At 38.8% G+C, this 15,140-nt stretch overlaps 1 protein-coding gene across 2 annotated transcripts in view; it reads right to left on the bottom strand.

The window, feature by feature from the left end:
* Positions 1-14,779, bottom strand: part of LOC124595492 (sorting nexin-14-like) — a 197,820-nt gene extending 183,041 nt beyond the window's left edge. For both annotated transcript variants that reach the window (XM_047134255.1, XM_047134256.1), the window contains exons 1-2: positions 14,558-14,779; positions 5,830-5,898 (exon numbers count right to left, since the gene is read on the bottom strand). In XM_047134255.1, coding sequence (XP_046990211.1) covers positions 5,830-5,898; positions 14,558-14,670 — 182 coding nt within the window. In that variant the 5' untranslated portion in view covers positions 14,671-14,779. The remainder of the gene's footprint in view (positions 1-5,829; positions 5,899-14,557) is intronic.
* Positions 14,780-15,140: the final 361 nt, after the last annotated feature.

Genomic DNA, 15,140 nt, shown 5'->3' with positions numbered 1-15,140 from the left:
GTCTGAGAACTGACCAACATTGCTGCTGGACCTGTGTCCACCTGTATTCTCAGTGGTCTCTTAAACATAAAAACAAACTTCAACGTATCACTTGCTTTGAGACACCATCACTGCTGATACACTGCTCGCATCCATGTCCATTTCAACCTCAATGAAGTTTGGAAAGGAGTTACATACAGAAGCACTGTGTCCTTTCTTATGCCACCTATTACACGTTGCCTGGCACTAGGGACACATGGTCCATTTGTGTCAAATGAAGCAGTATGGGCATGAAGCAGCAGAGCACAAGGCTGTCACTGTTGTGAGGCAGAATGTCGTTGTGGTTAATACTTATTACCTATATGATGCTGAGATGTCTGCTGGACTTGTGCAATAGCATCTGCATTTCCTTGCAAACTGAGGTGGGGTCAGAGCAACTGATTTCTGAAAATTCTGACCAGGCTTCTATCTGAATGCCTGTAGCTGTGAAACTTCAAATGACTGAGCTACGTTCAATACAATTGTAAGTGCAGAATTTTTACACCGTAGAGCTCATTCTCACACTTCCCTACCAGGAAAGAAACATATTATGGCATCATGACTCATCCCTTATGGATACTTGTCACAAAATTACAATTATGGCCAAGTCCATGTAGTTCTGCTGCCTGTCCCATGTTTGACTGTTTTGACTGCTTTTGGCTGTGGTCAAACTTCGCATGAGCTGCTTTAATATGAGTATGTTTACAGTGGTAGGTACAAAGTACCTCACAGATCTAATCAAAAGAAAAACTTGAAGGTTCTTGTAAGGAGGCGAGCTGACACAACTGAATTTGAGAAGAAGGATGTATAAGTTCTTTGGATCTTAGGTTAACTAAAAGAGATGAAAGACATAAGATTAACATATTTAGGGAGATAACAGCCACTGACACAATTATAACTGCGAAATCCTGTCACTCTGGGAAGCATAAATGGGCATACTTCACGGTTATGATCAACAGGATGCTAAAACTGCCACTTACCCTTAATGACGAGGTAGAAGAATTAAGCGCAATTAGACAAGTAGCTAAGGCAAATGGATATAAAGATCGTGATGCAATGAAACTTTATTACAAACTAAACTCAAAAATATGTAACAGGAAGGTGTCAAGAGAACCAGAGGGCAAGAAGTTTGTTGCTATGAAGTACAATGGTGCATTTTCCGACAGAATTGCGCAGACCTTCAGAAAAACGAAAATGAAAATTGGGTGTCAAATGGTAGGTACAATTGGTTGTAAGCTACGGCATATAGTTGACAACAACAGCAATAAATATATGGGGTTTGGTGTTTATAAGATCAGCTGCCAAGACCGTGACAGTATTTATATTGGTCAGATAGGAAGGAATGTCCAGACTCGTTTTAGAGAAATACGTATAATCAGAACAAGAGTGCTTTCGGTACACATTTAGACAAAGAAAGACATTCAGTAGGAAGCACAGACAATAATATGAAAGTGTTGCATAGGGCGCCAAAGGGACAGTTACTGAACTTACTCGAAGAAATGGAGATTTATGTGCACAGGAAATGACAAACGGAATTACTGCTGAACGAACAGAATGAGTTTAATTTAAATACTTATTTTGATATATTCAGAGACCTACTAGTTTGAGTAACGTAGAGCACCCTAGCAGATTGATGTGCGCCAGCTGCCGCCAACAAAGAGACTGGGCCTTCCTCTGAAAGCTCCACCACAGGAAAAGAAAGATACCATGACATGTCGCCACTGAGACAAGACACTGGATAGAATATCAACCATCGATTTTTGACTTTAATGTAGAGTTACTATTTTATTAATTGTACTACAATTACATTTATGGTAACTGATATGTTAGGCTGGAAGATTTTTAGATATTTTATTTTATTGTTGCACATTTTATACTAGCTTTTATGTAAGTTGTATGTTTTACCTAGTCAGGCTAGTGGGTTTATTATATTATTATTTGTATTTTTTTATCGTATTTTAAGTATGACTCCAATTTCACATCAGCATGCATTTTATCGTCAGACACTCATTTTGTTATGGGAAGTAATTTCAAAAAATAATTTTTAATGAATGGCTGTGCATACCACAATTTAATCATCACATTGGTGACACTGGTTTAGTACGCACTCTAACTAAAGTGCCCTCTGCTGGCATATGTAAATACCAGGTGCAAACTGAGTATTATCAGCTTGTACCATGTACTCACATGTTTAACTTGACGATGATTTACATCAGAATATTTTAGTCATATGTATGGCGGCTATACGTGCCTATAAACATTTTATACTATTATATTTTGTGTATCACTAGGACTTGTTAGATTTAGCGTCAACTAATTGAACCTGTTGCTTGCACAATACTTATTTTTGTAACAGATCTGAAGATGGCAGTAGCCAAAACCGGTAAAAAAATGTAAGAAATCTGTATGATTAAGACGGACTTGTAAAAATAAAGTGCCAAAAAATGATTGACAAATAATTTATAGACTTTATGTCTTCAATGAATATATGAGTGACAGTAGGTTGAGTCCCTCAAACTATTTAGGATCAATATCCAACACCTGTTCTATATTTCTTACATAAAAAGATTAATTATTACAATGATGTATTTGACTGCCAAGTAACTGAAACAGAATACAGACTGGACAGAAAAAAATAATTCTACAGCATGTACTTGGTCTCAATGCATGTCATTTTGTAAAGTAGGTAAAATTACCAGAGAATGGTGCAGTCAAGGTGACTTAGGTTTTCAATATCATAGTAAAGCATTCTATGCTCACTTTATCTCAACACTTGTATTATAGTGCCTATTAAAGCTATAATTACAAAACAGTAATAACATACATACATACATACATATTAACATGTTGCAAACAAATCTACAACTTTTAATGAATATAATTTCAAGATGCGCAAGTTCTTTGGTGTGATTTGAGGTTCGTCCATTTCAAGGACAACGCAACTGCAGATAAAAGTGATTGTATATTCATGATGCGAAAACTCTTTGATATGATCCAGAGTAAATTTTGCTCACAATATGGACTGGGAGAGATGCTAGCAGTGAACGAGTCGATGGTGCCCTTTTGAGAATGACTTTTATTTCATCAGTACATCCACAGCAAGACCCAAAGATATGGAATCAAGGTATTCAAACTTTGTAACCAAGCCGGTTATACACTTAGAATGATTGTTTACACAGGACAGTTGTACAATGTCAGCAAAAATCTTGGAGAAACAGTAGTTTTAGACTTAATGGAAAAACATACAGATAAGGGACGTACAATTGTTACTGACAACTATTACACAAGTGTGCCATTAGCTAGACATTTGCTGGATGGAAATACCAACATTGTAGGTACCCGGAGAAAAACAGAAAGCATTTGGTCCCCACCATTACAGGACAAATAAGAAAAGGCAAACTCATTGGAAGAGAACCTAATGGAATAGTAGGAAAATGGCACAAGAAAAGAGATGTGATGTTTCTTACTACTAACCATGGCATCGAAATGCACATCACTGGGAAGAAAAGCAAGAAAACCGGCGAGGAAATATTTAAGCCTGCTGCCATTTTGGATTATAATGCAGCATAGCAAGGAATCGATGTGTCAGACCAGATGTCAAGTTATTTTTCACTACTGAGGAAAACAATAAGATGGTTCCATACTGTGGCGTTTGAAATTATGTTCAACATAGCAGTTGTAAGCACTCACTTTTTGTACAAAATATTTACCAAGACAAATATTCCTATAAAGAATTTTAGGGAGGAAATAATCATGAGCCTTTTGGAGAACATTGTTGATACACCGACTTCCAATCAATCTTCTAAAAGTTTCAAGAGCCACAACCTAGTAGAGAGCATGCAAAGAGACAAGTAAAATACAAAAATCTGGAAGAGGTACAGAAGTTGCTACTTAAAGATTTCAAGAGATAAAGGAAGAAATGAAGGGCATAAGCTTGTAGTAAAAACAAACACAATCTGTAAGGAATGTCATGATTTTTTTTTTTTTTTTTTTTTTTTTTTTTTTTTTTTTTTTGCATCTCCTGTTTTTCAAAAACACACAAATTGTAAGAAAAACAATTTTTGTTCCTATGTTTGTATACTGTTTATTACATACAGCTAATAAATAACAGTCAATTGGGTGCATTTTTTCCCTGTTTCTTTATCACGTCCTGTATGAAAGTGAGATAGCCAGTGTTCTCATGGCTCACTGTGACAACCTCTTTGAAACTGATTTCACTTCTGGACCATAAGGATGCTGGCTACCTAGCAATTTAAGCCCTCTTTTGCCGCTTTTCGAGCTTTCATACATTCGAGGTGCACTTCACATTATCAGAACATATGTTAATACTCACACAAACCTAAGACAACGTATTAGTGACTGTGAAACCATACTGTATGTACTGACACAGTTGTGAGATGAATATTCATGACTGAATATTCATGACATACTGTCATTAAAAGATGACAAAAAGATGGAAGGATACTTTTCTAACATGTGTTTAAGTGTCAGTGTGTAAGATTGACTATGATTAAAAAAATAAAATAAAAACTACTTTGAGATTGTTACCTTAACTATTCTCTTGGAGTACTAAGGTTATTATTTATTAGGTGTTGTGTAATTCATGTAATGTTTTGCTGCACCTCACACCACCTGCATTTCAATAAATTTCCCTTACATACTTAAATATAAACAAGCAAGTTTTCAATTGAACATCCATTCTCTTTTGTTTGGCAATGTTCACTATGTTACATTACACATGAAGTCTGGAGTGGCAAGGTCATTATTTTACTTTGGATGAAACTGCTATTGTTGGGGCATTGTCCAACTATGACAGAGGATCTTCAGTGATAAGCAGAGAGAAAACATTTGTCAAATAATAGCTTTGAGTCTTAGCTGTTCTACAATAATGTAAATCTTTGTTTCAGTCAGATAGGCCAGTAACTGATAGTAACAGTATTCAAGTTTGCTTTGTATGAATACAACTAAATAACTGATGTGCTTTTATGGCATACAGTTGAGCTATGAAGCAGTTGTTCAGTAACAGAATATTCTGGAGACATTAATGGATGGAAAATGTACTGGAATAGGAAGGAACTTGGTAAATATGCAGCGGTACTAAATCAATGGTGTACACTCTACTAGGAGAAATTGTAAGAGGTCTGCTCTAATCAAGAAACTTTGGGTTGAGTCCACTGAGTTCAGGTAATTATGACAATTTATTCCAGGAACTATCAGACCTTTTCCTTTCCTGAAAACAACTTCATTCCATCAAGCAGCTTGAGAAATTATAGTTGCCTGAGGCAGAACACTGCATTCCTTAGTAAGTCTAAAGCAGCTGCTGTGTAGCTGGTGCCCCAAGGGTTGCTTACAACTGTTCTTACTTCCTCAAGAACAACTCACTTCATCTACGCATGGCACATTGAGATTTACTGTCTTTTTTATAAATAATTCTACCCTCATTTAGGCTAAGACTATTATTTGTTGTGGCGTATGACATTCCATTGTTGTGCTGAATACTTTAATGGCTGTTGAAGCTTGTCAGCAAATTAGGGATAAAGAGAATTGGCAGTGTTGGCCATCCCGCATCCCTCAGTTCATGAAACTCAGCTTTGGCAAGTCTGAGTCCAACTGATGTTGTTCCAGCTTCCCATGCTGCTCACCATTTAGCACTACACAGTAAGAATGGCTGACATAATGCTACAGAAACAGTGAGCAACAATGATGTAGGACCACTTGGAAGGCTCAACACTAAAATATAGATAGGGGATAATGCAATTTAACAATGTGAACTACAAATCTATTAAAGTAAAGAAAAGTCTTTACTCTTACCTGAAAACTGAGCTAAAAGCAATGAAACCTCCTATATATGCTCCAAGAACTAGTAGACCAGAAAGAAAACTGAAATAAACAGAAAACAATGACAAGCATTCATAACACAAACAGATAAATGAAATGAAGTTAAATATTCAAGTACTTAAAATGTCTACCAAGGAAACGTACTGTAGAATGTTAATGTAAAGCCCTTGGTGAATATGAATAATTTAAGCAGTAAAGATAACATATTACCAAACACTTTCATGCAAACATGTGAGCGCACACACACACACACACACACACACACACACACACACACGCACAAATGCATAGGTACAGGTACTCGCGCGCGCGCGCGCACACACACACACACACACACACACACACACACACAAAGTAAGACTACACTGTTCTAGTTGACTGCATCATACCAGTTTGACTGAGGTGAGAATTAGTGTCAGGTGGAATGGGCAACAGGGGAAAGGATGTGAGGAAGGATTAGAGACAGGTGGTTCATGGCTGGGAGGGAGACAACAGGTCCACAGCATAGGGACAGAGCACCCGTGAGCTTGTTCAGACCACAGGAAGGTGGAACTGGGTGCTACATTTATGTGTTTATCACCATAGCTCTGAAGGATCATTTGCCTGAAAGAGTCTACTGACAACTCGGCACTTCAACTATTCAATGAGTTGTAATTAAATTACTTGTGCAGAAATATATAAAACAGTAGAGCAAACTATATAAGTAGACAAGTGCAAATATAGAATTTTACTTTTTCTTCAATTTTGCCTTAATATTAATAGCAAAGTATAAAGGTATATTTTTACATCAAAAAGTATATTCACAAGTCTAGCTCTAGATTCAAGCAATAAATTGAAGTAACAGCCATAGCTTGTCATCGACACAACATTAAGATCAAGTCTTGAAGTACAATGAATCAGCCACAAAAAGCAGATGAAAAAGATAATGAAGAAAAGAAGAAAACTGGTACTAAACCCCGATGAATGTAAGACAGAAGCAGCAGGAAAACATGATAGACAGGAGAAGAAAGAAGAAATAGTAGTAGGATAAACAAAAGTGGCAGAAGAAAGAGGAAAAAGAAACAGGGAGTTAAGTGCAGAAAGAAGAGGAGTGCGAAAAAGAATAAATCATAAGATCCATGTAACAGTCTTTTTTTTTTTTTTTTTTTTTTTTTTTTTTTTTTTTTTTTTTTTTTTTTTTTTTTTGTGGACTGCACTTGGACTATCTGCTTGTATATCTGGTACTGGAACTTGTGCTACAGACTGGTCTTATTCTGAACGTTCCTACACCAGATTTCTCTTTAGCCTGCGATGACTATGCATCTTTAGACCTATCATTGTTTGTGTCTGTACCCATTCCTTGGAGCTTCTAGGCTGGTACTGTAATAAATATATGTAGTTCAGTTATGAAACCAAGTTCTGGGCTATGCTACAGACCCTGTTTCTGTCTGGACACACTTAGATTTGAACGTGTGCTAAGGACTTAAACTTTCTTGAAACATTCTTAAACCAGAGTGTGAGCTGGATAAGCTTCATCATGTAAGTGTGCATATAAAGTGCATTCCATGGAGCTGCTGAAGAGCTAAACAAAGCTGTGTAGTAATAATACACCAATAACAACAATGTAATAAATGAAAAATATAGCACTTCCTTATTTATTCAGTAGTGATTTCGAAGTTCAGGATAGAATTGGAATTTTTTAAGCTGTCATTGGGGAACAGCTACCACCATAAGAAAAAGCTGCATGAACATCAGGAATGATAACATCAGGAAGAGATGATGGCGGAACGGGAACAGCCAGTTGCATGGCAAATGCAGAATATAAAATTCTTTGAAAACAAGCAAAGCAGATCCTACAGCACTAAGTCCAGGGATTGGACAAAGATATTTAAACACTGGAAGAAATGCATGCTTGAACATAAATGTAGATTATAGCCAAGCCCACATGTTGTGCTTTTGTATTTGACCACAGATGGCATCTGTGCAATGTCCTCAATACACTGCAAGTGTCAATTGTGGTGAGAACAGTGTTCTGTGTAGCTGTGAGTGCACTATGTTGGAGCTAAGGTAACTGAAATCATCTGCTAAGTCCAACACAAATGAAAGTGTCTGCTGAGTGATAGTGACAGACAGCCATTGAAGAGGATTGTAAGGAAAAATAAGGGGATGACAGCTTCAAAAGTCACTGCAGAACTGAATTTCACACTCATGAACTCTGTCAACACCAAAACAAAAAGAAGGAAGCTCTACAAGCAGGGAATCACAGGGAGAGCTGGAATTCCAGAATGACACATAAGTGATGCAAATGCCCATAGCAGGAAAACGTGGTGCCAAAGTCAAAAAACCTGGACCTCAGGTCAATAGGAGAAAGTTATTTGGTCAGCTGAGTCTTGTTTCATATGGTTTTCAAGTTCTGGCTGACTTTAAGTCCCAAGAGTGAAACTAGGCACAGGCTCGGCGTCACATTTGGGCAGCCATATCAAGGTACTCCGAGGCCCACATGGTTACTCTGCAAGGCTGTGTTACTGCCAAAGGTTATGTGATCATTCTGGCTGATCAGTTCCATTCCATGGTGTAATGTTTGCCCCAAGGGTGATGCTATGTTCCAAAATGACAGAGCCACTGTCCACACAGCTCTCATAGTCCAGGACTGGTTTTGTGAGTACAATGATGAATTGTTATATCTCTCCTGGTCACCACAGTCATGAAATCTTAATATTATTGAGACTTCGTGGTTTACTTTAGTTAGAAGGTGCAGAATTGCATCTAACTCCATTGGTGTTACCTGAACTTCCCACCACAAAGAACCTGTATTTATTCATTCTCAAATGAGTGAAAGCCATTTCGAAACCAACAGTTTCCTTGACCATATTTGGCACGGTAATGTGTTGCGTACTTGGTGTTTCCGTATCTGTATCCAACCCCGTATATTCAAAGAATTAAATCAAATAGTTGCTACAATTTCTAATACTTAGTGAGGAAAGTAGCGACTTAGACTCTTATTAGCAGTAGCTGAATTTTCAGTCAGAGGTTGTTTGGGGACATTTCCTGAGATTTCTGAAAACGGAACACTGCTTTCTGATGGCCCATTACAGAGTAATTGCATTCAGTACTGCTCAGTTCTGTCTTGGATTTGTTTATGTGACAGTGTTACTTGTATATTACTAGTGACATACAGTCATTTGGATAGGTTTACTGATGAACTGGTTGATATGCACCTCATGTAAGAGGTTGCCGAATGCAATGGAAGACCAACATCATGATGCTATGCTGAGCTGTTGTCACAGTGCTGACAACCACATCACATTACTTTTGCATCTGTACATAGTCTGCGGGTTGCTGCACTACTTAGTGTTTTGATCTGTTTATTTTGTTGCCTGCATGTTATAAGCTTTTCAGCTGTTGTGAAGGTGGGTAATTAACATAAAAAATTAAATAAAACACAATTACATTATTACTTGCCCTGAGCTACTGAAGACCACAGGTCCGTTATACCAAAATACCCAGAAAATATCTATGAACAACATCTGAGATTTTATGGAATTCAGGTTCACCTTGTATATTTGAAGATTTGCAATGCGATTGCCAGTTGTCTTCCAATACGACACTCAACAAGCTGATTCAGAAACTAAATCCTCTTTTAGAAGACCATTTTAGCATGTTACCTAGTAATCTCCACACACATATACAGAAATGGCCACATTGAAATTCATGCAGCGCCAGAAAAAGGATAGCAATCACCCTCATTTTACTGTGATACGAAAGAACTTTGATGGTGTTGCCACTGCTTATCTCTGATCTAAAAGTACACTTATCAGACTTTAAAGTTGTCTAGTCTGTCACTGGAGGAAGACCTCACTATTCCAACAACTCACAAAGTCTCTGCAGCAACTCAAAGAACATTGACTGTGACACAGTAAGTGGCTAAAGTGTGAGAAAGCAAAAATCTATAACTAAGCTATCGTTACTGTCTTCTTTATCCTCTAATGCTTCATTCTCTTAACATGTTACTCGATCATAATAAAGTTATAGGAAAATTGCAAGTTAGTGTCATACGTAAATTACTTGGGGGTTACCCACTCAGCTAAATCTCGCATAGATTATTTTAAGATTCACACTTGTCTTTGTCTATTATCAATGAAGATGTGTATCAGTCTACTGCATCTCCAATGCAGCAATTAATGAAGTTCAGGCAACTTACATAAAGCTATTACCACTTACAAGGCAAACTGTTATTTCAGCCAGTTATATAGAAGTTAAATGAGAATTAACATTATGTGCTAGTTGAAATAATTTTTAAGGTTTCCAATACACTGAGGTGACAAGTCATGGGGTAGCGATGTCCACATAAACATATGGCAGTAGTATTGTGTACACAAAGTATAAAAGGGCAGTTCATTGGCAGAACTGTGATTTGTACTCAGATGATTCATGTGAAGCTGTTTCCTACATAATTATAGCCATGTGACAGGAATTAACAGACTCTGAACGCAGACTGGTAGTTGGAGCCAGATGCATGGGACATTCCATTTCAGAAATAGTTAGGGAATTCAATATCCCAAGCTCAAATGTCAACAGTGTGCTGACATTACCAAATTTCAGGCATTACCTATCACCACGGACCGTGCATTGGCAACAGCCTTCAGTTAATGACCAAGAGCAGCGGCATTTGTGTACACTTGTCAGTGGTAAGAAACAAAGAACATTGGGCAAAACAACTGCAAAAATCAATGTGGGATATACGACAAACATACCCGTTAGGACAGTGCAGCGAAATTTGGCGTTAATGGGCTACGGCAGCAGACAACCGACTCGAGTGCCTCTGCTACTGGCACGACATCACTTACAGTGTCTCTCCTGGGTTTATTACCATATCAGTTGGACTCTAGATGACTGGAAAACTGTGGCCTGGTGGGATGAGTCCCAATTTCAGTTGGTAAGAGCTGATGGTAGGGCTCAACTGTGGTGCAGACTTCACGAAGCTATGGACCCAAAATGTCAACAAGGCACTTTGCAAGCTGGTGGTGGCCCTATAATGGTGTGGGTTGGATTTACAAGGAATTGATTGTGTCCTCTGGTCCAGCTGAACTGATCACTGACTGGAAATGGTTATGTTCATCTACTTGGGAGACCATTCACAGTCATCCATGCAGTTCATGTTCACAAACAATGTCATGTCACCGAGCCACACTTGTTCATGACTGGTGTGAAGAACATTCTCGGCAATCTGAGTGAATGATTTGGCTACTCAAATCACCTGACATGAATCCCACCGACATTTACGGGACATAAACCACGCACCAGCAACACGTTTGCAATTGTGGATGGCTGTAGAGGCAACATGGCTCAATATTTCTGCAGGGGAATTCCAAAGACTTGTTGAGTCCAAGCCATGAGTTGCTGCACTAGGCAAAAGGGTGTCTGACACAATATTAGGAGATATCCCATTACTTCTGCACCTCAGTAATATGTGTTACTTAAACATCAAATTTGTGAAGTTTTTAGCGTAGTTTCAGAGATCATCCCTCTTGAAGGTTTGAATTCTATGGCACGATCACAATGCCCCCCCCCCCCCCACCCCCCATAAAAAGTTATACAACTACTTAAAATGTCACATCATAATGAAATCATCCACATTATCATGTTCTGTTATGGCTGAACTAGATTTATTTGTTCAGCAGACAATATAAAGAAGGAATTAGACTGACTGCGCCAATAAGTGGTTATGTGTTTCATCACGCCAATGGGTCACATCACTGGTCACCAAGCATAACCTCAAAGAGTCATTATCGCCCTTTGGCACACTCAGATTTTTGGTCATTGCCCAATCTGAAGATGTTACCTCCCAAATTCCATGATCAGAGGAATTAATTGCCGGATTACCAGGAGGGATATATATTTCAAAGATAGGTAGATGTCTATCTGCAATTCCACCCACAATAACAGACAAAGAAGATAATGGTTATTAATACGCCTTTTGGGCTCTTCTTCGAATACAACTGCTTACCATGTGGAACCAGATGTGATTCTATAACATTTTAGCACAATTTTGAGCAATCAGTACATCACTTTTTCAGAGCACAAAATATACTGTTGACATCATCACAACAGGTGCAGTCTGAACACTCATATGATGAACCTCCAAACATTACTTCACACTTTATAAAGCAATAGTCTCAAATGTCACTACACGAGATCCACTTTCTTTCTACCTGCACTAAAATTCTTACAACACTGCAAATCAGCAACAACTAGACAAGAGTGGTCCCAGAGCAACTCACAGCACATACAAACAATCAACAAACTGCCTGCTTCTAACAGTCTCAAAAAATTGCAGTCCTTTATTAGCAATGTGAGTTATTCCACTGTTTTGGTATCAGCATGAGCGGGCCACAGCAGGCAGTCTACTGGGTGACCAGTTATGAAACTCCAGTTGTATGCACCCTTAATACTGGTACCTCAGCATCCTGCACTCCACAAGCTGTCCTATAATGGGCCAGGTTGCCTCATGACAGTGCCTGGACAGCGCTTTTCAAACCTACATGTCAACAAGCAAGGCTTTGTGCCAAAATGACAATGCCTGGACGAGTATACCTACGCCTCCATACAGCCGAAGTTCACTTGGACTGGAGACTGGTCTCTCATCACGCAATGTTGGACCTGTCCTGTTCTGACATCATACTATGCTTCTAACATATTTCCTACATGACTATGGCCACATGACAGGAATTAATAGACTCTGATGGTGCCATGCTGCACTTCCACTCTGATCCTGACTTCAACTACAATCTCAGCACAAGATGGGTGCCTCCTCTGTCCACACCAGCTACTATATGCAGTCACAGGCCTGCTACTTGCCAGAGCTAGCTCGATGCTATCAGATTTGGAATTGGGTTCACTCTACTGGAGCCATTAAGTGCATGCCAGAGCTTCATACTATGCTGAGTCAAACTTGCTGCTTCCTGGACTGCCTACAGCACCTGCCACCTCTCTGTGTTCCCACCACCTACTCAACAAGCTGTCCCAGCAGGCTGCTGCAGCACTGCCAACATCACAGTCCACCTCCTCAGTGGTTTCTGTATATGGACACATTCTGACTTTGCTATCACCACAAACCCAACATTACCCATTGCTTGAGGTCACCCAAGCTCAACATCCTGCTATCCTTGGTTAACTACATAACAGTCAGCAACCTGGACTGCTACAACACAGAGTTAATAACCAACGTTCTTAAGCACTGCAATCCATTAAATCAACTAAAGATGGAAGGTATGACATTTGTAGAGCCTCTGAACTGTCAGGAGATGTTTATTAGACTGAAAGCTAATCTGAAATCATCTCTTTATAAAGCAATGTCTAACCCCAAAAAATGTTTGATCATGTTGACAAATTATGTCCCAGAAGGGCTCTGAAGTATGTTTTTTGGACAAAAATGCGAAAATCTCAGGGCAATCAACAGCATACATGTCAAAGACAACAATAGCCCCCTCAATGAAGAAAGATACTCCTATCTCTAATATGCAGAAGTTCATTGTCTTCCAAACCTACCTTCACCCATTCTGTAAAAAGGATGTGTGTGATGTCATTTGAATGGAACCAGGAAGAGAGTACAACGATGACAATACTTTGTTCGCATCAATAGTTCTTTTATTTTTTATATATTTTTAAATGTAGATTGTGGTAATGAACTTCTGAGATTACTTACTGCCAGACCACCAATCCCTGCAGCTGGCACAATTCAAGAGTTTGTTTTTCTGCACTGAGACACAGGTTCGAGCACAGACATTTTGGGTCATTTCATATTTGAGAATAAGAGAAGGTCATGACTAGCTGGGCCATGGACATACACTGTAGCAGTGGTTTGACATGGCTTGGAGCTCAGATAGTGTGCAGAAAAGAATCCCTATGGTGCTGGGTGAGATGGATACAATCACCACCTCCAAGGATGTCAGATGTTCTCTTTCACAGCCCAAGGCCGTTGTGCACTGCTCCCACTCCACATCAGGGCCACAGGGATTCTGTTCTGTACACCATCCCACCTCCAGCCATGTCAAAGCATTGTTACAAGCTGTGTCCATGACCCAATTACACTAAACACTTCTTATTTCATAAACTTTAAAATACAGGATTTTGACTATGGGTAACACCCACAATCAGAATGGGCTCCATTGAAGATCGCGTTTTGTCTTAGATTCCTGTGTAACAAAGACCCAGTTGATACAAACGATCTATCATATTTCACAATGCCAGTCTCGCAGAACCATGCTTTTCACTGATAATAATGCAAAACGAATTGTCATTATATCCAATAAATATAATGTAATATCTCCTAAGCTTGTAACGAAATGGAGGAATTATGGAAGGTCAATGTTTAACGCCCAGTTGAGGAGAATGTCATTAGAGACGGGGCATCACCTCGAACTGGGTTGTTAGCCGTGTCCTTTTTCTAGGTACCATACCAATATTAAGTTTAATCGATTTACGAAAATCATGGAAAACGTAGATCAGCGTGGCTAGAACGGGATTTGTACTTCAACCCTGCTGAATGTGAGTAGAGTGTATTAAGCAGTGCGCCTCCTCTCTCTGTATAGTTAATGAGGGCTTCTGGATAAACGCTAATGGTATCACGACAGATGTCCAGCGGTGTTTACTGAAGCTACGCAAAGCTTATATAAATGCGTTTACGTCATGCAATTTTGTGACAAAAAGTCTAACAGCTTACCTTAAAGATAGGATAACAATTAAGGCAAGAGTAAAGATGGATAAAACTGAGGTGCGAGCAAATCTGTCGTTCCACAAGAGAAAAATAATAGTTTTCACATGTGATTCATCCATTTTCTTAGAACAACAATACAATGTAACGAGAAAGAAATGACATCACGGCGCATTACAACAATGCAAACTTCGTATATTTGACACAACTGCCCCCATGTTTACACACAATTCAGAGTTCTTATACTATTGACCGTCAAAGACATCAAGGTAAAGATTAGTAGGGTTGTCATGACGCACGGCCGCCTATAATAGAGGTGGCCGTGTATGACGTCAAAAACTTGAAGCAGACGTCCGCCATCTTCATTGCCCCAGACTTTACCAGTAGATAATTTGATTGTTACGAGTCGTGAAAGCTGTTTAATTCACGATACTTGCTTGTGTTGTTTATTAAGGTACTACTCACTCTGATCGTAGTCTAAAGTATAAAGGAGTTACACTTGATGAAATGCGTGTTTCGTCATATGTATAAAATACAGATTTCTCAGAAGAAAGCGAATGAATATTGAATGAATAGAATGAGAAATGCCTGT

This window comes from Schistocerca americana, chromosome 2 (genome assembly GCF_021461395.2).
Source record: "Schistocerca americana isolate TAMUIC-IGC-003095 chromosome 2, iqSchAmer2.1, whole genome shotgun sequence".
NCBI lineage: Eukaryota > Metazoa > Arthropoda > Insecta > Orthoptera > Acrididae > Schistocerca > Schistocerca americana.
This window is presented reverse-complemented; position numbering and strand designations above follow the sequence as displayed.